This window comes from Scyliorhinus torazame, chromosome 13 (assembly GCF_047496885.1).
Source record: "Scyliorhinus torazame isolate Kashiwa2021f chromosome 13, sScyTor2.1, whole genome shotgun sequence".
NCBI lineage: Eukaryota > Metazoa > Chordata > Chondrichthyes > Carcharhiniformes > Scyliorhinidae > Scyliorhinus > Scyliorhinus torazame.
Window position 1 is genome coordinate 52,144,300 of NC_092719.1, and position 24,915 is coordinate 52,169,214.

The window sequence follows — 24,915 nt, forward strand, 5'->3', positions numbered from 1 at the left end:
CACTCCTCGCATGCTGAATGGTGCTGTACCATGCTAAATGGAAACCTCAGGTCATGCTCTTTTCTTAGGAAGTAAACCTCAGGTTATATACTCTTTTCATACAAAGTAGACAAGAACAGAAAATGAACACCGTGTCAAAAAAGATCTGAAAATAAAAGAAAAATCAGTGCTTCTGGTGATAGGTCAAACTGTAACACCGGACTATTTTTCGTTTTCAGATTTTTTGTGGCTTGTTTTGTATTTCCAAATTGTTCTTACAGATTTCCAGAACTGGATGTTTTTTTTAAATCTAACTTACCTACATGCAAATATTTCACAAATCACTTTGTTCTTGTAGTGCATGGGTAAAATAAACCTATAGGTGAGTTTGATCTTTTTGTTAAAACATGGGATGTGGCAAGGTGAGCAGTTACTGCCCATCCCTAACCACTCGGGAAGATGGCGGTGAGCCATCTTTTTGAAGGTCAGCAGTCCATGCGACTCAGGGGGGAATTCCAGGATTTTGACCCAGCAACAATGAAGAAATGCAATGTATTTCCACATCAGGATGGTATGTGACTCGAGGGGAACCTGGGGTCCATTGTATATAGAATGACCTTTGTCAGTCTAGGCAATACATATCATAGATTTGGGAGGTACTGTCAAAAAAGACTTGGCAAGTTGCTACAGGGCATTTTGTAGATGCTATACTCTGCAGTCACAGTGTGCAGGCAGTGGAGGATGTGAATGTTTAAGGCGGTAGATTAGGTGCCAATCAAGCCAGGCTGCTCTGTCGTGGAAGGTGTTGAGTTTTTTAAGAAACAAAATTGTTAGTGCTGCATTCATCCAGGCAAATGAAGGGTATTCCGTCATACTCCTGATTTGTGCTTTGTAGATGGTGGAATGGCTTTGGAGGTCAGGATCTGAGTCAATGTTTAGAATGTCCAGCGTCTGACCTGCTCTTGCAGTCACAATATTCAAGTGCTTGGCCTATCTAGGTTGCTGGTCTAGGTCTAGGTATTCAATGATGTAATGCCATTGAATATCAAGGGAAGGTGGTAGATGTCTTTTGTTGGAGATGGTCATTGACTGGCATGTGTGGGTCAAGTGTTACCTGCTCAAGCTTCAATTTTGTCCAAGTCTTCCGGGATGTGGAAAAGAACGGTTTCAGTTTCTGAAGAGTCATGAATGGGACTGAACACCCTGCGATAATTAGCAAACATCCCCACTTCTGAACTTATGGTGGAGGGAAGATCATTGATGAAGCAGTTGGAGATGTTGGACTTAGGACACTAGCCTGAGGAATTCCTGCAGCGATGTCCTGCATCTGAGATGACTGCCCTCCAACACCACAGCATCTTCCTTTGTGGTTGGTGGAACTCCAATCAGTGGAGAGATTTCCCCTGAATTTTGTGAACTTCAGTTTAACACAGGCCGTTTGATGCCACACCAGTCAAATGCTGCATGTCAAGGACAGTTACTCTGGAATTCAGCTGTTTAGTGCATGTTTGGACAAAGGCTGTAATGCAGTCAGAGTCGAGTGGCCCTGGCAGAACCCAAACCGAGTATCAGTCAACACGTTATTGCTGTGTAAGTGCCATGTGATAGCACTGCCCATGCCACCATCCATCATTTTCCTGATCATTATGATCGGATGGTAATTGGTGAGATTTGATTTGTCCTGCTTTTTGTAGACAGATCATACCCAGGCTTCTGCTGTTTAACATGTATGTTGGCAACTCATATTTAGTTATGCCTGGTTCTGCTCCTGGCTTGCTCTCCTGCATTCCTCATTGAACCATGCTCGGTACCTAATGTTAGAGTGAGGCATGTGCTGAACCACAAGGTTATAGATTACAATTTGAATACAATTTTGCTGTTGCTGCTGATGGTCCAGTGTCTCATGGTTGCCCAGTTTTGAGTCATTGTTCTGAGTCAATCCCATTTAGCACTGTGGTAGTGCTAAACAACATGGAGGGTGTCTTCAGTTTGAAGACTGGACTTCATTTCCAGAAGAACTGTACGGTGGTCACTCCTACCAGTATGATGTCATCGGCAACAGATACATTGGTGAGGATGAGGTCATCCCGCCTTTTGTAACTACTAGGCAGCTTTCTAATCAGTTAACAAAATCATAAAAGTCAGAATAATTGATACCATGACTTTTCATAACTCAATAAATGATTCAGAAATGACAAATGTGTACTTCGCACTTAAGCAAGCAGATTTGAGACAAAAACGGAAAATTACTGAGTATTTCCATAATTTTCTGTTTTGTTTCAGATTTCCAGCAACTGCAGTATTCTGTTTGTCAATGTCCATATTAGAGTATCATTGCCTGCAGTTAATTTCTAAATAGATCTGGCCACTTTGTGGTACCAAAGTACATATGGAAGTTTTTTTTTAACAATACTATTACTCCCCAAAGCTAAATAACAGGCACAACAGAATACTGGAACCGTTAGATGCAGTAAAGATCAATAAGATAATAGAATGAATATCAATGTCAAGTGGAGGCAAAAGACGAAAGCATCAATGCAACAATATAAGTAGCAAATACAGGCAAGAGGGGAAGCTGATCTTAAGACGAGTGACAGGGCACACCCAAACCAATGTTTTGCAATGTCTAATATTCCAAATGAACACTATTTAGTGAGTCTGATAACCATTTGGAATAATAATAATAAAATCACAGAGTAATTTGCAATACCTGCTGCAGATCATGAAGCGGTAGAAGCCTCCCCATTTGAACAACCAGACAATTCCTACAGCAGGCTAAACCATATTAAAACAAATGAACATGAGCAATGAAGTCACCAAAAGCAACAGTTATAAGACCATTACCTTCCCCAATACATGTGGGGGTCTATATTTGGTAGGTGCAGCAAAAATTGCTTCAGGATTTCTGTCAAAAAAAACATAGAAAAAAATAGGAGGAAGCCATTCGGCCCTTCAAGTCCGCTCCACCTTTCATTATGATATCCAATTCAATAGCCTAATTTCGCTTTCCCCATATCTTTTAATCCCCTTCGCCCCAAGTGCTATATCTAACTGCTTCCTGAAACCATACAATGTTTGGGACTCAACTACGTCCTGTAGTAATAAATTCCACTGGCTCACCACTCTTTGGGTAATGAAATTTCTCCTCATCATTGTATTAAATGGTATGCTCCGTATCCTCAGACTGTGCCCCTGGTTCAGGACTGTGTCCCCTGGTTCTGGACACGCACACAATCGGGAACATCCTTCTTGAATCTTCCCTGTCCAGTCATGTTAGAATTTTATAGGTTTATATAACATCTCCCCTCATTCTTCTGAACTCCAGCGAATACAATCCTAACCCATTCAATTTCTCCTCATACGTCAGTCCTGCCATCCCAGGAATCAGTCTGGTTAACCTTTGCTGCACTACCTCTACAGCAAGAACATCCTTCCTCAGGTAAGTAGACCAAAATTGCATACAATATTCCAGGTGTGGCCTCACCAAGGCTTTGTATAATTGCAGCAACACATCCCTCCTGCTGTACTCGAATCCTCTCACAATGTTGGCCAGCATACCTTGTCTTCTTTATCGCCTGCTGCACCTGCATGCTTACCTTTAGTGGCTGGTGCACGAGGACACCCAGGTCTCATTGCACATCCCCTCTCCTAATTTATTGCCATTCAGATAATAGCCTGCCTTCTTGCTTTTGCTACCAAAGTGGATAACCTCACATTTATCCAAATTATACTGCATCTGCCATTCATTTGCCCACTCACTCAACCAAATCACACTGAAGGATCTCTGCATCATCCTCACAGCTCACCCTCCCACCCAACTTGGTGTAGTCTGCAAATTTGAAGATATGCCATTTTGTTCCCTCATCCAAATCATTAATATATATTGTGACTAGCTGGGGTCCTAGCATTGATCTCTGCGGTTACCCCACTGCCTCCAATTTTAAAAAGACCCGTTAACTCCTACTCTTTGTTTCCTGTCTGCCAATCAGTTTTCTATCTGCTTCCAAGAAACATCATGGCTTCGTACAGCAATCCACTTGGGATTAACTATTTATTAGTAATATGTAAAAGGTCAGCTTGGCTCATCAATAGCACTTTTGCCTCTAAACCAAGGAGTTGCATCAAAGACTTTAATACATAGTTTAGGCCATCACTTAAGTAAAGTTTCAAGAGGGTGTTGAATTGTTGGTTTTGCCTTCTTTCAGCAAACATGCTAAACTTGCAGGTGCAGGTAGTTGTAAAGGATCCCATGGTACACGATGCTTTTTTGAATGTCCTGACCAAGATTCCTCCTTTAACAACTCCACCAAAACAAATTAAGTGGCCATACACCTTGCTATGTGAAAATTGATTAGTCATTGTGACTACATCTCAAATATTAGCTGTGAAGCATGAATGCTCGGAGGACATGGAAGGCATTATACAAATTTAAGTCTCTCCATATACAAACGGTAATTGTATTGCCAAATTTAAAACAATCCAAGTGACATGAATCACCTTATTTACACCAACATTTCCCTCATGAAATTTAACAAAGCACTGGGTACAAGATGCAAGATAAAATTAAAATAAATTATGTGCAGACATGGTTTTGGTGTTTACAATGAATGAATGGCTCAACCCTTAATTATGTTTTTTAAAGAGAGTCACTGCATATTTAAGAAGGAACGTGCCTTGAAGGAGTGATTAAAAAGTATATTTTCCTGCGCTCTGCGATATGGCAGAAATACCAAAAATATTTAATTCTGGCTGGGGGAAAGGAGATGCAGTGCAAAAATACTCAAGATTTTTATTCACTAAATATTCAAGTTAGCATGACCACTATCTTTCAAAATTGGGTGTTACATGTACTATTTCAAATTATAAGAGCTGCCGTACTCCCTTCGTTCGGAACCTCTGCAAAAAATTAATTGACAGCAAGGGAAAATGCAGCCTGACCACAGGAGAAGGTCCAGACAGCTATCCAAACTGTACACCTTCCTTTAATACATATTGAAAAACCCACATCAACCCTTCCAATTTACATACTCAATATACATGCCTAAAAAACAGACCAGTATGGCAGAAATTGTCTCTTGTGTTGACCAAAATCAAAAAAGAAGGCAGTACCAGACACTATTAATATATTGAAAATTCACCGAGTATCAGCCAAAATATTCTAAATCTGAACAGGTAGCAATGAATTAAAAGAAAAACAGTTTCATTTCTGTGAAACAGCAAATGACTTCTGTATCATAATTGTATCTTGTATGGGTACTCAGACAATGGACAGAAAGATTATTCCAAAAGCCCATGAATTGAGGAATATTATATATATATTGTACTATCAGAGGTACAATCTTCCGCATGAGATGTTAAAATTGAGGCCCTGTCTGTAATAAGTTCATGATATAGGAGAAGAATTAGGCCATTTGGCCCTTCGGGTCTGCTCTGCCATTTGATCATGGCTGATCTCATCCTGGCCTTAACCCTGCAACCCATTACCAATTAAAAATCTGTCCAACTCCTCCTCAAATTTACTCTGTCCCAGCATCCACTGCAATCTAGGGTAGCAAATTCCACAGATTCACAACCCTTTGGGAGAAGTAGTTTCTCCCCATCTCCGGTTCGTACTTGCTACCTCCGATCCGAAGATCATGACCTCTAATTCTGGAATGCCTCACAAGAGGAAACATCTGCTCCACGTCTACTTTATTATACATTTTATCATCTTGTATACCTCAATTTGATCTCCCCTCATTCTTTTATACTTTAGAGAGTATAGGTCTAAACTGTTCAATCTCTCCTCATACGACAAACCCCTCATCTCTGGAATCAATCTCTGGAATCAATCTAATGAACCTCCTCTGAACTGCCTCCAATGTCACTACATCTTTTCTCAAATAAGGGGACCAAAACTGTGCACAATACTCCAGGTGTGGTCTCACCAATGCCTTGCATAGTTGCAACAACACTTCCTTACCTTTATACTCTAATCCTTCAGCTATAAATGCCAACATTCCATTCGCTTTCTTTATTATCTGCTGTACCTGCATGCTAGTTTTCTGTGACTCATGAATGAGGACCGCCAAATCCCTCTGCAACGGAGCACCCCGAAGTCTCTCCTCATTTAGATAAGTTGCCTTCCCATTTTCCCAACCAAAATGCATGACCTTGCACTTATCCATGTTAAACTCCATTTACCACATTGTGGCCACTCTCCTCACCCATCTAATAATAATAATATAATAATCGCTTATTGTCACAAGTAGGCTTCAATGAAGTTACTGTGAAAAGCCCCTAGTTGCCACATTCTGGTGCCTGTTCGGGGAGGCCAGTACGGGAATTGAACCCACGCTGCTGGCATTGTTCTGCATTACAAGCCAGCTGCTTAGCCCACTGAGCTAAACCAGCCCCCGATACATCTATATACATTTATACGGTTCTTATTTCCTCATTGCAACTTACTGTCCCACCTATTTTTGTGTTGTCTTCAAATTTGGCTATAGAACGTTCTATTCCAAAACCAGGTTGTTTATAGTGATTGTAAATAGCTGGGGCCCAACAGACTGAACCCTGTGGCACCCCAACAGTTACATCTTGCCATCCAAGAAAAGATCAATTTATCCCAACTCTCCTGTCCGTCAACTATCTTCTATCCAAGCTAATAAATTACTCCTAAACCCATTTGATCTAACCTTGTGAATTAACCTCCTGTGCGACACTTTATCAAAAACCTCAGGCAGACCACAACAACAATCTGTCTAGCCACTTTAAAGTTAATAAAACATCCCAAGACATTCACAAGAGTATCACAAAAGAAAGAAAATTGACACCAAGCTACATAGAGATATTATAGCAGATGACAAAAAGATTGGGCAAACAGAAAGTTGTTAAGCAGAGAGAGAAGAGGTTTAGAGAAGGAATATCAGTGATTAAGCCCTTGGCAGTTGAAGGCATGGCCACGAATGTTGGAGCAATTAAAATCGCGGATCGACCAGAAGTAAAGGTCTGCAACAATCTTGGGGGTGCTGTGTAGCTGGGGGGGATTAGAGATAAGCAGGGGCTGTTTAGCACAGGGCTAAATCGCTGGCTTTGAAAGCAGACCAAGGCAGGCCAGCAGCACGGTTCAATTCCCGTAACAGCCTCCCCGAACAGGTGACGGAATGTGGCGACTAGGGGCTTTTCACAGTACCTTCATTTGAAGCCTACTTGTGACAATAAGCGATTTTCATTTCATAAGGAGGGACTTAGTGCAAACAAAGGCATCGAAAGGTGGAAGTGAAGAATTGGTTGAGCAGATTTGTAGCTGCAGAATAGTGGTGAATGGAGGGCCAACGGATAGCGAATTGGGATTTTGAAAGTTCAGCTGTAAGTGAATGCGGAGAAAGCTTTTTCCAGGGACAGATAAAGAAGGAAGTAGGATTGTGAGGAAAGGAGAATGTGGACAGAGAGCAATACAAGAGCAAATAATCAGAGATGGCCTCCTGATCTGTAACTGATATGAGAGTGGAAAAGCCAGGTGAGATGGCAAAGTCAAGGAGGTGGCTTTGAATATGCGGCGGGGAACTTAGATGGAAGGAGATTAAAGAAGGATAGGAGGCAGTGAACTCAGATGAGAGCATGAATATGAATAAAGATAAGAGGTCAAAATCACGAAGGATGATGATGAGATGCCATGGCATCATTCAAAAGAGCACGGTACCAAAGATTATCCATCAACCAACATCAACAGAACAGATGATCTGGTCATCTATTTCATTGCTGTTTGAGAAGCTTGTTGCAGCAGATTGGTGTTTGCTACATTGTAGATAGAGGTTGTGAAGGCACCTTGTAAATCTTTTACTTTAATTAGCTTGATTCAGCATTTCACACATGCTGTTGATTTTTTAAAATCCAATTCTCAACTGTTTAACAGTATGGTTGTACAGAAATTATATTTCTCTCAATATTGAATGGTTATGTCTGGTTAAACAGAGTAACGGATGCATAATTTAGAGTTGTAGAAGTAACCAAATTATGAAGATGCTTATTCTTAATTCTGATTTTCCCCCCCAAATACGACTCAGGTTTTGACAGTGCATTCTAAGCCCTTGACCTCTACGACCCAAAAGAACAAGGGTAGTAGGTGCATGGGAACACCATCACCCACAAGTTCCCAACCACATGAAATGCAGCAGTTCAAGGCTGCAGCTCACCATCCGCTTAAGGGAAATCTGAAATGGGTAATAAATGCCCAAATCCCATCAACAAATTTTTTAAACGTTCCATCAACCATTGCAATTCCCAATCAGAATGTTTTTTTTTTTTGTATTTATATAGCTATATGTATGAATTCAGTAATAAAATTGTTCAGCGTTGATTAGGGAGGGCTCGGCAGTAATGATGAACAGTGTTACTTGGAATCATCAAAATTGCAGCACAGTAGGCCATTTCCCTGCCCCAAGCCCATCAACTGGAGCTGTCGACTTTATTCCCATTTCCTCGATCTTTCCTCTTACGACCTTGTTTGCAATTATTTTTCTGCTCTGCCTCAACAGCCACTTGTGGCAACACTCCAATACGCCTCAACATGGAGAAAAAAAGACATTTTGCTCTCCTTCCTTCCTCCAGTGACAATCTCGAGGCTAAGCTTCCTGGTTATTGATCTGCTGAAAGTAAATATTCTATTAATCATCCTCTCAACCCTTTCACTAAATCTTAAAAGCCTCAAATGGATTGCCTCCCCTTTACAAGCTCCTCCACTCCGGTCATATTTTTTAAAGTCTATATTCATAATTACAATTTTTGATGTTTTGCTCCAATACATCTTCATTGCAGCCTCTTCCCTGGCTCTGCCTGTTTTATGGGCTGTTCAGAGAACCACACAACGTTACGAGCCCGACCTCAACACTTGCACAAATTCATCAGGATTACCTCTCAGCTTCAAAAGGTCGCTGCTTGATCACAGTAACTAAAATCCAGAGGCACAGATTTCACGAAATAAAAATTAAGCCAGCCGCACATGCCTGGCCATCATTTAATTCATTCGGAAAATAGGTTAAATTCCACAGCCGCCCCCCCCCCCCCAAAAAAATGCACTGCATCTTTTAAAGGAAAATATATTGCTGGGAAATTGCTTTGGGTTGCGTTTTAGGAGGATTGTAACCCCGGCGTTCCTGAAATCGCTGGTATTGTCTGAGGGGAGGGTGAAGGGGCAGGTTGAGCGGCGGCACAGCAAGAACAGCTTCCGGTTGTCAAGGGGGCCGCATTGGGCCTTGTGGACCAGGCCGGTCACAGCAAAGTATGTCTCTCTTGCACACACCTCCATAACCAGAAAGCTCGGAGCGGCCCGGACAAAGACTTTATTTACCATCACTGACAGACAGCTCAGGCCCCGGGGATAGTGCAGCGGCGCTTGCCAAGGCAGCCGGGAGCCTGCTGCTGGCGGGCTCGAGGCACCGCACACACACCCTGCCCGAGAATTAAAAAAATACATAAAACGCAAAAATCCCTCTCGCCATATATTTATAACGAACCGAGAATGATTGGCACTCACCCGGCTCTAACACGCAAATCACAGCTAACTTTCATCAACACCTGCCGAGCTCCGGCCCGACCTCGCCGCTTCTTCAGCCAATAATGACATGAAATCTTCGACCCTCCTGCGTGTCCCCGCCGCCCTCTCCCGAGCGCGTGGTTTGTTCACAACAATAAACAGCCTGACCGCCCCATGTAGAACAGCCGCGCCGGTTGTCGCCTGCCACGCGCAAAACCATGAGCCGGGATTCCCACCGGAGCTGGAGCCTGCCGCCCGGATCCACAACCAGCTCTCCTCGTCCCTTCCCGTCCCGGAGTCGCTCGCTCCGCCAATCCGTGTTTTTCCATCTCGCGCACGCACGCGCACGCACGCTCTTAAAGGGCTTGTCAACCGCCGGCCGCGTATTTTGTTCTCTCTGGAGAAACCGGGGGACGGTGGCGAGGGGGTCCTGCTGACTTTTCGCTTGGGTTTCCTTCGAGGATCGGGAAGCTTGGGAGCAGGTAGATTGGAAGTTAACGGGAGGGGCGGTATACTTGCAAGGCTCGACAGGATCGAGCTCCAGGAGGATTTGCACTTGTACCTTTGGAAGATGCTGGACAGGCTTTCGGGTGGGGAATTACTTGGCACCGAATCCCTGGCTTCAGACTTGCTCCTGTAGTCACAGTGCCACTTGAATGGCAAATCTACACAAGTGCCAGACAATGAGTACCTCCAACAGGAAAGACCATCTCCCCATATCATTCAAATACCATTGCCGAATCCCTCACTATCAACACCCTGAGGGTTACCACTGACCAGAAATGGACCAGCAGATAAATACTGTGGTGGAGCACACCACAGACTGCACATAATAATATTTATTAGTGTCACAAGTAGGCTTACACTGCAATGAAGTTACTGTGAAAATCCCCTAGTCACCACACTCCGGCACCTGTTCGGGTGCACTGAGGGAGAACGATGAGTCTGAATACAGGGGGGAGATAGAGAACCTAGTGGAGTGGTGTATCAACAACAATCTCCCTCTAGCACGGTGACCCAGTGGTTAGTATTGCTGCCTCACAGTGCTGAGGTCCCAGGTTCAATCGTGGCTCTGGGTCACTACGTGTGGAGTTTGGACATTCTCCCTGTGTTTGCATGGGTTTCGCCCCCACAACCCAAAGATGTGCGGGGTAGGTAGATTGGCCACGCTAAATTGCCCCTTAATTGGAAAAAATGAATTGGGTACTCTAAATTTTTTTTTTTAATCTCCCCCAATGTCAGCAAAACTAAAGAGCTGGTCATTGACTTCAGGAAGTAAAGCACTGTACACAACCCTGTTTGCATCAATGGGGCCGAGGTGGAGATGGTTGACAGCTTCAAATTCTTAGCTGTGCACATCACCAAAAATCTGTCTTGGACCTCCCACGCCGACACTACCACCAAGAAAGCACAACAGCGCCTATACTTCCTTAGGAAACTAAGGAAATTCGGCATCTCCACATTGAATCTTACCAATTTTTATCGATGCACAATAGAAAGCATCCTATGTGGCTGCATCACAGCCTGGTATGCCAACTGCTCGGCCCAAGACCAGAAGAAACTACGGAGAGTAGTGAACATCGCCTCCCATTCATTGACTCTGCCTACACCTCCCGTTGCCTTGGGAAAGCAGTCAGCATAATCAAAGACCCCTCCCACCGGCTTACTCACTCATCCAACTTCTTCCACCGGGCAGGAGATACAAAAGTCTGAGAACATGCACAAACAAATTCAAAAACAGCTTCTTCCCCGCTGTTACCAGACTCCTAAACGATCCTCTTATGGACTGATGGATTTATAGATTGATCTGATCTCTTCACCCGATGCCTGAGTCTAAGTATTTACATTGTGTATTTTATGTTTGCCCTATTATGTATTTTCTTTTCATGTATGGAATGATCTGTTTGAGCTGCACGCAGAACAATACTGTTCACTGTACCTCGGTACACATGACAACAATCCAATCCAATCCAGACTGTCCAATTCACCTAATTAGCAAGTATTTCAGGACTTGTGGGAGGAAACTGGAGCACCTGGAGGAACCTAGTCACGGGGAAAATGTGCATACTATGCACAGTCAGTGACCCAACCCAGAACTCTAGTGCTGTGAAGGTGCAGTGCTAACCTCTGTGCTACCATGCCGCCCATTAAATGGCAGACACAACCAAGACCACCAATGCCATGAATTTTCTCAGCAACCCACCCAGAAACGGTGATCATTGAAACTCTTCAAACTCTAGTCTTCCTCACACGGGATTTCAGCTCCTCTCCCTCAAGAATATAGGGCTCGATTCAACAAAATGGGAACAAAGTTGTGTGTTTCCCAGCGCTCACAGCAGAACTATCAATTGCTCCCAGGCTTTTCTTATGCCCTACCTGCATATAACTAATGAAAGCACTACAGCTGCATGGAGCTGACCCTCTTCTTCAGCTGCTCCTTACTCCCTGTCACGCGGACTCTCTTTTCGTGCAACACCAACACGCAGGCACTTTGCCCTATCCCTGCAGCTGCGGATACGCTGGACAATCACTCATTCAACGCACCACCAGCTCTCCAGAATGGATATTCACCTGTTTAACTAATCTTGGGTATGATTGTGCATGGAAAACTGGAAAGAAAGCAGCGCAGATATGTCAGTGATTTTCCAGCTTGTAAAATGCTTTGAGATGTTTAGTTGTAATAAAAAGTGAAAGTCTTTTTCGGGATAGGTCAGGGAAATCCGACTTGCTGCGTTGCTCCACAAAGAGCTGACTTGGACTTATTGTGTTGAATGGCCTCCTTCTGTGCTGTAATGACTCAACAATTGCTTCTTTTATCCTGCAAATTTTGTATGTTTGATAGTTACATGTAGTTAATTAAATAGCTGAACACAAGATTGGAGACATGGTAGTCTTTTTTATCTTGTATTATGGGCCAGGGTTTAGAGAACACCAAAGTATATCATGGAGTTCACCTGACCCACAACCTTTAATAGATTTTGGTTGTGGGGAGCACAAGGGCCACCTTTACAGGTGTGACGCAACCGAGATCTAAAGTATTTTTAAACAAAAACAATGTTTATTCTATGAATCCAGTTAACATTTTATAAGCACACAGTAAACATCTTATCAACTATCAATACTGCTACCCCCTCCAAAGATGTAGTACTCTATAGGTAACCCTTAGTAACTTTCCTAACAACATCCATAAGTCAAAGACCCTTTTTAACAAAGACAGTAGGTTTGCGTTCCTTACAGAAATAGGTATTACTTTGAAATCATCAATTGATCTGGAGACATTCTTTAGCATGCAGAGAAAGAGGCCAAAATACCTCCTTGGTTTGAATGCAGCTCTCCAACTGAAAACGAAACTAAAGCTCAGAGCCAAAAACAGCTTCCAGCTCAAAACGAAAGTAAAAAGCAGAGCCAGAGCCCAGCTCCACCCACACAATGGCATCACTGCAGCCACTTGAGAAGACAAGCATTTCTTAAAGTGACATTCCCATGACACTTGTTACAAACAAATCATACCAGAACTGTGAGTAAGACATTCTAGAATGACCAAAAAGCTTTTACAATGAAATACAGAATGGGAAGTGATCTTCCAACAATTCCAATCTGCTTTTCAGTCAGGTGCATCAAACATAAATCTATCCAGTAAACTGATCAAATATTGGTTTATTTTATTTTTATCCGACTCGGTATGACTGTATCGGCTACAAAGTAATTGTAAATGTAAATTTAAATGAGGAGCAGAGAATATTCCTACCGAGGCAGTTTTAATGTGGAGGCGTGTGGCCGAAGCAATAAATAGAGCATGCGTAACCTTGTCAAATAAAAGAAACTTGAGGAAAAAGTCACAAAGGTGCTTTAGAAAGATAGTTACTACAATTCTTGTCGGAAATAATGGCCTGATATTTCCTTAACATTATTATAGTGCATAATTTCTAGGGGATTCTGACTGAGTGACATCTGCTTTTGCTGGCATCATACTATAATTTTGGTACTCTCGATAAATCAGTTGAAAATTAATTATAATAATGATACGATCATCAATTCACACGAGATGATTAGTAGAAGTGAACAGTGGTTTTAATAAGCTAGATCTGTGCCTGCCTGCGACTGCTCTGTACTGAGTGCCGCCTACAGGCTGCAGGTTTATATACCACCCCTGAGGGGGCGGAGCCACAGGCAGAGCCCACAGGGGCATCAACATAGTACAGTGCAATACAGTGGTGAATTGCTGTAACAATACGTTCACCACAAATAGTCCAACCCGCCTCAAAGTCAATGGTGATTATGAGATTGCTAAATTAATGTCCTTTTGATTGTCGCTGGTACTTGAACTGTTAAAGAAGGGTATCAGTGCTTTTGGAACTGTTGAGTAATATTCAAATACTGGTTCATTTCGAAATAAACATGAAAAATTGTTCTTTCATCAGTAATCAGATAATTCAAGAAATGAATACATATGACTAAAGCCATTGAAATTGCAGGAAATCTAGCAGCAAGGAAACTGACAACACCGCAAATGTCCTTTCTTTACCCGATAACTTCTTCAGAGTTTATGGTAGTTAGAACTTGGGTGAAAGACTTCCGGTTGCGGCGATGACCAGCTAAGCCGCACGTTTCGGCGGCTCCAGCTCGAACGGACCTTCGGGCTCTTTTAAGAGCCCCATCGGGGAATTTTTTCGGGACGAAACCCGGTGTGGGGTGAGACAACAGGGAGTCCCCTCCGCAATGAAAAAGAAAAATATCGGCGGCGGTCAGATCGCGAAGAATCCTCGAGGACAGGGGCGGAAGGAAAAAGGAGCAAGATGGCAGCGGAGAGAGCCCAGGCGACATGGAGGCCGGACCAAGACGAATTTTTGAGACGGTGTGTGGAGCTGCTTAAGAAGGAGGTGCTGGCCCCGATGCTACAAGCAATTGAGGGGCTTAAGGAGGCACAAAAGACCCAGGAGATGGAGCTCCGCGTGGTGGAGCAGAAGGTGATGGACAACAAAGACGAGATCCTGGGCCTGGCGGTCAAAACGCAGACGCACGAGGCGCTCCACAAAAAGTGCATTGAAAGGATTGAAGTCCTAGAAAACAGATCACGGAGAAAGAACCTTCGGATCCTGGGTCTCCCCGAGGGAGTGGAAGGAGCGGACGGCGGGGCTTACGTGAGCACGATGCTACGCTCGCTAATGGGAGCTGAGGCCCCCTCGGGCCCCTTGGAAGTGGAAGGGGCTCATCGGGTCCCTGCGAGGAGACCAAAGGCGGGAGAACCACCGAGGGCGACGATCGTGTGATTTCATCGCTTCAATGACAGAGGGGTGGTTCTGAGATGGGCCAAAAAGGTACGAAGTAGTAGATGGGAAAATGCTGTGGTACGGGTGTACCAGGATTGGAGTGCGGAGGTGGCGAGAAGGAGGGCGAGCTTTAATCGAGCCAAGGAGGTGCTACACAAGAAGAAGGTGAAGTTCGGGATGTTGCAGCCGGCGCGACTGTGGGTCACGCACCAGGAGAGGCATCACTACTTCGAAACGGCGGAAGAAGCATGGACCTTCATTAAAAACGAGAAACTGGATCAGAACTGAGGGACTGATGTTAGAGGGGAAATGGCAATGCTGATGTATATAGAGATGTAAATTGGGGAGGGGGGGACACTAAGAAATGTGGGTGCCGATGGGGGGGACGAAGAGACATAGGCGGGGGATGGGGAATGGGAGTGGGGCGGCAGAGGGAGCTGCGCCACAAGGGGTGGGACAGCTATAGAGAACACGGGGCTTACTGTTCTTGATCCCGTGCCAGAAAGATGATGGCGGGAAGATAGGCGCAAGGTAGATGGGAGTTCTCCACACGGGGGGGGTCAAGGAGAGAGCGGGAGAAGCCGGGGTCAGTTGAAGTCAGCTGACTTTCGGAAGCAATATGGGGGGAGCAATCATGCTAGATGGGGATCTGGGGGGGGGGGGGGGGGGGGGGGACGGACGATAACTGGGTTGCTGCTGCAGAGATCGAAGAGGAACTGGTAAAAGAAAGGGTGGTCGGGGCGGGAATGCGCCGCCTGGGGAACGGGTGGGTGCGCGGAACCGGGACGTGGGACTGGCCTAGAGAGGGTGATGGATAGTCGACAAGGGAGGGGGGCAGGCAGCCCCCCAGTTCGGCTGATCACGTGGAACGTGAGAGGCCTAAATGGGCCGATTAAAAGGGCCCGAGTGTTCGCGCACTTGAAAGGACTGAGGGCAGACGTGGCCATGCTTCAGGAGACGCACCTGAAGGTGGCGGACCAAGTTAGGTTAAGGAAAGGACGGGTGGGACACTCAGGGCTGGATGCAAAGAACAGAGGGGTGGCCATACTGGTGGGGAAACGGGTGTCATTCGAAGCTAGGAACATTGTAGCAGACTGCAGAGGCAGATATGTGATGGTGCGTGGCAGACTGGAGGGAATGGAGGTCGTGTTGGTTAACGTATATGCCCCGAATTGGGATGATGTGGGATTTATGAAGCGGATGCTGGGACGTATCCCGGACCTGGAGGTAGGAAACCTGATAATGGGGGGGGGGACTTCAACACCGTGTTGGACCCAGGGTTAGATAGATCTAGATCTAGGACCGGAAGAAGGCCGGCAGCGGCCAAGGTGCTTAGGGGGTTTATGGACCAAATGGGGGGAGTAGATGCGTGGCGATTTGTTAGGCCGAAGGCCAAAGAGTTCTCCTTCTTCTCCCATGTTCACAAGGTGTATTCCCGGATAGATTTCTTTGTTTTGGGAAGGTCACTGATCTCCAGGGTGGAAGGAACTGAGTACTCAGCCATAGCTGTTTCAGATCATGCCCCACACTGGGTGGACCTGGAACTAGGAGAGGAGAGGGAGCAGCGTTCACTCTGGCGACTGGATGTGGGATTACTGGTGGATGAGGGAGTCTGCGGAAGGGTGCGGGGATGTATCGAAAGATACCTGGAGGCCAATGACGACGGGGAGGTCCGAGTGGGAGTAGTATGGGAAGCACTAAAGGTGGTGGTCAGAGGAGAGCTGATCTCCATCAGGGCCCACAAGGGGAAAATAGAGGCCAAGGAAAGGGAAAGACTACTGGGGGAGATTTTGAGGGTAGATAAAGAATACGCGGAGGCCCCGGAGGAAGGACTATACAGGGAGAGGCGACGACTCCAGACGGAGTTCGACCTGTTGACCACAAGGAGGGCGGAGGCACAGTGGAGGAAGGCACAGGGGATGAGATATGAATATGGGGAAAAGGCGAGTCGCCTGTTGGCCCATCAGCTGCGAAAGAGGACAGCGGCGAGGGAGATAGGGGGAATTAGGGATGAAAAGGGAGCTACGGTGCAGAGAGCAGGGAAGATAAACGAGGTGTTTAAGACCTTTTACGAGAGACTTTATAGGTCCAAACCCCCGGAGGGAAAAGAGGAGATGCGGCAGTTTTTGGACCAATTAAGGTTCCCGAGGGTGGAGGAGCAGGAGGTGGAAGGCCTGGGGGCGCCGATTGGGGTGGACGAGGTTACCAAGGGGCTGGGGAACATGCAGGCAGGGAAGGCCCCGGGACCAGATGGGTTCCCGGTGGAATTTTATAGAAAATATGTGGACTTGTTGGCCCCGCTGCTGGTAAGGACCTTTAACGAGGCCAGAGAAGGGGGGACCCTACCCCCGACAATGTCGGAGGCGACGATATCGCTAATCTTGAAGCGGGATAAAGATCCGCTGCAGTGCGGGTCCTATAGGCCTATCTCACTGCTAAATGTGGACGCCAAGTTGCTAGCAAAGGTGCTGGCAACGAGGATAGAGGATTGTGTCCTGGGGGTGGTGCACGAAGACCAGACAGGGTTCGTAAAGGGGAGACAACTAAATGTCAACGTGCGACGGCTATTAGGGGTGATAATGATGCCCCCAGTAGAGGGGGAGGCAGAGATAGTGGCGGCAATGGATGCAGAGAAGGCATTTGATAGGGTGGAGTGGGAGTATCTATGGGAGGTGCTGAGGAGGTTCGGGTTCGGGGACGGGTTTGTCAGCTGGGTTAAACTCCTCTATGGGGCCCCAACGGCAAGTGTGGTCACAGGTCGGCAAAGGTCGGAGTATTTTCGACTATACAGGGGAACAAAACAGGGATGCCCGTTGTCCCCATTACTGTTCGCGTTGGCAATTGAACCACTGGCCATAGCGCTGAGAGACTCCAGAAAATGGAGAGGGGTGATTAGAGGGGGAGAGGAACACCGAGTGTCACTCTACGCGGATGACCTACTGCTGTATGTGACGGACCCAGTGGGGGGGGATGACAGAGGTCATGCAGATATTGAGGGAGTTTGGAGATTTCTCGGGATATAGGCTTAACATGGGAAAGAGTCAGCTTTTTGTGATACACCCTGGGGACCAGAGTAGAGGGATAGATGGCCTACCACTAAGGAGAGTGGAAAGAAACTTCCAATACCTGGGGATTCAGATAGCCAGGAGCTGGGGAACCTTACACAGACTTGATCTGACACGTCTGGTGGAACAAATGGAAGAGGATTTCAAAAGGTGGGAAATGCAGCCGCTGTCACTGGCGGGCAGAGTGCAGGCAATTAAGATGGTGGTCCTCCCGAGGTTCCTATTTGTATTCCAATGTCTCCCTATACTGATTACTAAGGCCTTTTAAAAAAAATAGATAGGTGCATCACGAGCTTTGTGTGGGCAGGGAAGGTCCCGAGGGTAAGGAGGGGGTTCCTACAACGTAGTAGAGACAGAGGGGGACTGGCGTTGCCGAATTTGGGCGACTACTACTGGGCCGCCAATGTGGCGATGATTCGTAAATGGATGATGGGGGAGAGGGAGCGGCGTGGAAAAGACTGGAGATGAAGTCCTGCAAAGGGACGAGTTTAAAAGCGCTGGTGACGGCGCCACTACCGCTCTCACCAAACAAATTTACCACAAACCCAGTGGTGGCGGCAACATTAAGTATCTGGGGGCAATGGAGGCGACAGAGGGGTGTGCTGGGTGCCTCGGTGTGGTCCCCGATCAGGAACAACCATAGGTTTGCCCCAGGGAGGCTGGATGGAGGATTCCAGAGCTGGCACCGGGTAGGAATCAGGAGAGTGGGAGATTTATTTATAGACGGGACGTTTGGGAGCACTTGAGGAAAAGTATAAGCTGCCCCGGGGAAATGTCTTTAGATATATGCAGGTGAGAGCGTTCACGAAACAACTGGTGAGGGAATTTCCTCTGCTCCCGACACAAGGGATCCGGGACAGGGTGCTTTCGGGGGTGTGGGTCGGGGAGGGCAAAGTGTCAGAGATATACCGGGAGATGAGAGAAGAGGGGGAGGAGTTGGTGGGCGAACTGAAGGGAAAATGGGAAGAAGAGCTCGGGGAGGAGATTGAGGAGGGTTTGTGGGCCGATGCCCTAAGCAGGGTAAATTCCTCTTCCTCGTGTGCCAGGCTTAGCCTGATCCAATTTAAGGTGCTGCATAGAGCACACATAACGGGAGCAAGGTCGAGCAGGTTCTTCGGAGTGGAGAACAAGTGTGGGAGGTGTGGGGGAAGCCCGGCGAACCACACACATATGTTTTGGTTGTGTCCGGCACTGGAGGGGTATTGGAGGGAAGTGACGGGAGTGATCTCGAAGGTGGTGACGGTCCGGGTCAAGCCGGGCTGGGGGTTAGCTTTATTTGGAGTTGCGGATGAGCCGGGAGTGCAGGAGGGGAAAGAGGCCGATGTCGTGGCCTTTGCGTCCCTAGTAGCCCGGCGTAGGATTTTACTCATGTGGAAGGAAGCGAAACCCCCCGGACTGGAGGCCTGGATAAACGATATGACAGGGTTCATAAAACTGGAGCAGATTAAGTTTGCGCTGAGAGGATCGGCTCAAGGGTTCACCAGGCGGTGGCAACCGTTCCTCGACTACCCAGCGGAACGTTAGAGGGAAGATAGATGACCAGCAGCAGCAACCCAGGGGGAGGGGGGGGGGGTAAATTGTTTGGGTTTTTAGAGGGGGCGGGGGGGAGTATTACTTTGTGTTATTTAGTTAGTTTACCATGTTAGTTACACAATGTTATATTGCAGTTATCATGTTATTTCTATTTTTATTTCTTTGATTTGTAAGGGAAGAAATTGTGTTTGAAAACTTTAATAAAATATATATTTTTTAAAAAGAACTTGGGTGAAATCCTCAGAATATCCTCAGCTTATTTGTGTGTTGGCTGGTGCTTACTTTTAAGTTAAAATTTGCACTAAGGAAGTGAGCTGAGGAAAATCTTCTTTGCACAGAGTTCCAAGAACAGGGAACATTTTGCCAAACGTAATCATTTACATACCTTTTTAAGGTGTGTCACTTTTGAAGCAGAGAAATTTATAGAGTTGTGGAAAGGATGCAAGGAATTTAATTAGATTTGATTGCTTCAGCATAGAATCAGAATTTTGTATTGTAAAATTTTAAACCCATGTATAAGACTTTTACTTTTTGAACTGCAATTAAATATAATTGAATATTAAAACAAAATATAAAATTTAACTACCATAATTTATGAATATTTTTGTATATTATTCTAGACCCTTGTGTTAAAGGGAAAATAATGTCTTGGGAAGCAAACATACACCTTGTTGCAAGAGAAAATTTGTTTAATGTGGATTTGCCAGCCAGTAATGTGTTTTTTTGGAATCAGGTGGCTCTGTTGTCCACTGGCTTGTTTGCAGATGCAACCTCCAATATTTGCATTGGAATTGTTTCAAGATTTATGGAAATAACCTCTCTAATTTCGTGCTAGCAATCAAATTCAAGCCGGAGAAGTTCCAAACATGTCATATTATACTCAAAACATTAACTCTGTCTGCACAGATGCTGCCAGACTTGCTGAGTTTGTCCAGCATTTTCTGTTTTCTAATATACAATTCAAGCCACCTGAAAGTTATTTTTATTTTGTTCCGTGAAACAAGGAAATGTACTATACTGTTTAACCAAAAGTAATTCCAATAAATTACTTTCTTCAATGGATATCATTGATAAAAAGCAGTGTTTTTAAAATACATTTAGAGTACCCAATTCATTTTTTCCAATTAAGGGGCAATTTAGTGTGGCCAGTCCACCTACCCTGCACATCTTTGTGTTGTGGGGGCAAAACCCACGCAAACATGGGGAGAATGTGCAAACTCCACACAGGCAGTGACCCCGAACTGAGATCGAACCTGGGACCTCGGCGCTTTGAGACAGCAGTGCTAACCACTGTGCCACCACGCTGCCCTATAAAAAGTATCGTTAAAGGGAAAGAATATCTTTTGAATTGTCACGTAACATTAAATGATTAAAAGAGCTAGCACACATCAGTATTTCACTATCAGTGTTTTGTGATATTCTTCCACTTAACATGCACATTTCCTGTTCAAGTATTCCTATGCATTTCTTTTTTTTAAAGAAATATATTTTATTAAAGTGTTTCGATCAAACAAAAACAAAAATTTCCCATTTTACAACTTTGTGATAATATATACATTGATCGTTTTTGAAATAAATAACATGCTAACTAACGGCAACTGCCAACAACAAAATAAGAAACAACAGAAATAGTAACTAAAATAGTAACTTCGTAAAATCTAATATAAATAACTAATATATAAACACACAAATAAAACCCCCCTGAGGACCCAAATGAGTCCCCCCCCCCCCCCGGGTTGCTGCTGCTACCTTTCCTATTTTCCCTTATCGCTCTGCGAGATAGTCGAGGAACGGTTGCCACCGCCTGGTGAACCCTTGAGCCGAACCTCTTAGTGCGTACTTTATCCGCTCCAATTTTATGAACCCTGCCATGTCGTTTATCCAGGCCTCCACGCCCGGGGGTTTAGCTTCTTTCCACATAAGTAGAATCCTTCGCCGGGCTACTAGGGACGCAAAGGCCAAAACATCGGCCTCTCTCGCCTCCTGCCCTCCCGGCTCATCTGCAACCCCAAATATAGCCAACCCCAGACTGGTTCGACCCGGACCCCCACCACCTTTGAAATCACTTTTGCCACACCCACCCAGAACCCATGCAATACCGGACATGACCAAAACATGTGGGTGTGGTTCGCCGGGCTTCCCGCGCATCTCCCGCACCTATCCTCCACTCCAAAAAATCTACTCAACCTTGCTCCAGTCATATGCGCGCTGTGTAGAACCTTGAATTGATCAGGCTGAGCCTGGCACACGAGGACGAAGCGTTTACCTTACTTAGGGCATCTGCCCACAGCTCCTCCTCAATCTCTTCCCCCAGCTCCTCCTCCCATTTTCCCTTCAGCTCCTCTACCATCGTCTCCCCCTCGTCTCTCATTTCCCTATATATATCTGACACCCTACCATCACCCACCCATGCCCCCAAAATCACTCTGTCCTGGATCTCCTGCGCCGGGAGCTGCGGAAATTCCCTCACCTGTTGCCTCACAAATGCCCTCACTTGCATATAGCGAAATGCATTCCCAGGTGGCAACCCATATTTTTCTGTCAGTGCTCCCAGACTCGCGAACGTCCCGTCTAAGAACAAGTCCTTCAATTTCGCAATTCCTGCTCGCTGCCAAGATTTAAATCCCCCATCTATCCTTCCCGGGACGAACCTATGGTTGTTCCTTATCGGGGACCACACTGAGGCACCCGTCACTCCCTTATGTCGTCTCCACTGCCCCCAAATTTTCAGAGTTGCCACCACCACTGGGTTTGTGGTGTATTTTTTCGGGGAGAACGGCAACGGCGCCGTCGCCAGTGCTTTTAGCCTAGTGCCCCTACAGGACGCCATCTCCAGTCTTTTCCACGCCGCTCCTTCCCCTTCCCTCATCCACTTACATATCATTGACACGTTGGCGGCCCAATAATAATCACTTAGACTTGGCAGTGCCAGTCCCCCTCTGTCCCTACTGCGCTGCAGGAACCCCCTCTTTACTCTTGGGGTCTTTCCAGCCCACACAAAGCTCATAATACTCTTGTCCACCTTCTTAAAAAAGGCCTTTGTAATCAGTACAGGGAGGCACTGGAACACAAAAAGAAACCTAGGAAGGACCACCATTTTAACCGCCTGCACCCTGCCCGCCAATGACAGGGGCGCCATGTCCCACCTCCTAAAGTCCTCTTCCATCTGCTCTACCAGTCGTGCCAAGTTAAGCTTATGCAAGGTTCCCCAGTTCCTGGCCACCTGGATCCCTAAATACCGGAAATCCCTTGTTACCCTCCTCAACGGTAAATCGTCTATTCCCCTGCCCTGTTCCCCGGGGTGCATCACAAACAGTTCACTCTTCCCCATATTCAATTTATATCCTGAAAATTCTCCAAACTCCCTGAGTGTCTGCATTATCTCAGGCATCCCCTCACTGGGTCCGCGACATACAACAACAAATCATCCGCGTATAATGACACCCGATGCTCTTCTCCTCCTCTAAGTACCCCCCTCCACTTCCTAGAGCCCCTCAGCGCTATGGCCAGTGGCTCAATTGCCAACGCAAACTGTAACGGGGACAGGGGACATCCCTGCCTTGTACCCCTATATAGTCGGAAGTGGTCAGATCGTTGCCTATTTGTAATCACACTTGCCACCGGGGCCCTGTACAGGAGCTGAACCCATCTAATGAACCCCTCTCCAAATCCAAATCTCCTCAGTACTTCCCACAGGTAGTCCCACTCCACTCTATCAAATGCTTTCTCTGCATCCATCGCCACCACTATCTCCGCCTCCACCCTCCGGTGGGGGCATCATCATCACCCCCAGCAGCCTCCGTATATTAGCATTCAATTGCCTCCCTTTAACAAACCCCGTTTGATTATCATGCACCACCCCAGGGACACAGTCCTCTATCCTCGTCGCCATCACCTTGGCCAAAAGCTTGGCATCTACGTTCAAGAGGGAAATAGGCCTGTATGACCCGCACTGCAGCGGGTCTTTGTCTCTTTTCAGGATCAGCGATATCGTCGCCTCCGACATCGTCAGGGTTAGTGTCCCCCTTTCCCTAGCCTCATTAAAGGTTCTCGTCAGAAGTGGGGCCAGCAGGTCCACGTATTTCCTATAGAACTCCGCCGGGAACCCATCCGGTCCCGGGGCCTTCCCTGCCTGCATGTTCCCAATTCCTTTTACCACCTCCTCCACCTCAATCTGCGCTCCCAGTCCTGTCATCTCCTGTTCCTCAATCTTCGGGAACTCCAGCTGGTCTAGGAAACGCATCATTCCCTCTTTCCCTTCCGGGGGTTGAGCCTTATATAGCCTCTCGTAAAATACCTTAAACACCCCGTTCACCCTCTCCGCTCCCCGTTCCATCTTTCCCTCATCGTCTCTAACCCCTCCGATCTCTCTCGCCGCCCCCCTCTACCTAAGTTGTTGGGCCAGCAGCCGGCTCGCCTTCTCTCCATATTCATACTGCACTCCCTGTGCCTTCCTCCATTGTGCCTCCGCCTTACCCGTGGTCAACAAGTCGAAGTCTGTGTGCAATCTCCGTCTTTCCCTGTATAGCCCTTCATCTGGAGCCTCCGCATATTGCCTATCCACCCTCAAAATCTCCCTCAACAATCTCTCCCTTTCTTTACCCTCTTGTTTCCCCTTATGGGCCCTTATGGAGATCAGCTCCCCTCTAACCACCGCCTTCAGCGCCTCCCAGACCACTCCCACCTGGACCTCTCCATCTTCATTAATCTCTAGGTACCTTTCAATACATCCCCTCACCCTTACACATACCCCCTCGTCCGCCAACAGTCCCATATCTAATCTCCAGAGTGGGCGCTGTTCCTTTTCCTCTCCTACTTCCAGATCTACCCAATGTGGGGCATGATCTGAAATGGCTATAGCCGAATACTCCGTTCCTGCCACCTTCGGGATCAGTGCCCTTCCCAGGACAAAGAAGTCTATCCGGGAGTACACTTTGTGGACATGGGAGAAGAAGGAAAACTCTTTACTCCTTGGCCTAGTAAATCTCCAGGGATCCACTCCTCCCATCTGCTCCATAAAGCCCTTAAGCACCTTGGCCGCTGCCGGCCTCCTCCCGGTCCTAGATCTGGACCGGTCCAGCCCTGGGTCCAGGACCGTGTTGAAGTCCCCCCCCCATTACCAACTTTCCCATCTCCAGGTCCGGGATGCGCCCCAACATACGCTTCATAAAGTTCGCGTCATCCCAGTTCGGGGCATATACATTCACCAGCACCACCGCCTCGCCTTGCAATCTGCCACTCACCATCACGTATCTACCCCCACTGTCCGCCACTATGGTCTTCGCCTCAAACAATACCCGTTTCCCCACCAGTATTGCCACCCCTCTATTTTTAGCATCCAAGCCCGAGTGGAATACCTGTCCCACCCATCCTTTTCTTAATCTGACCTGATCCGCCAGTTTCAGGTGCGTCTCCTGAAGCATGACCACGTCTGCCTTTAGCTTCTTTAGGTGCGCAAGTACCCTTGCCCTCTTAATCGGCCCATTCAACCTTCTCACGTTCCACGTGATCAACCGGGTTGGGGGGCTCTTTACCCCCCCCCTCGTCGACT

General features: G+C 46.5%; 1 protein-coding gene across 8 annotated transcripts in view; it reads right to left on the reverse strand.

Annotated features, from left to right (window-relative positions):
- Positions 1-24,915, reverse strand: part of LOC140388010 (GRAM domain-containing protein 4-like) — a 286,335-nt gene that overhangs the window by 181,952 nt on the left and 79,468 nt on the right. The window contains exon 1 of one of the 8 annotated variants that reach the window (XM_072471473.1): positions 9,497-9,773. The exons of 4 other annotated variants lie outside the window; for them this stretch is intronic. Coding sequence is in view for 1 of the 4 variants with exons in the window: in XM_072471470.1 (XP_072327571.1) it covers positions 9,497-9,531 (35 nt within the window). In the remaining 3 variants the exon portion in view is untranslated. Of the gene's footprint in view, positions 1-8,740; positions 8,762-8,874; positions 9,021-9,496; positions 9,774-24,915 lie in introns of those variants that run through there. 3 more of the 8 variants (XM_072471470.1, XM_072471474.1, XM_072471475.1) reach the window with 3 other exon arrangements.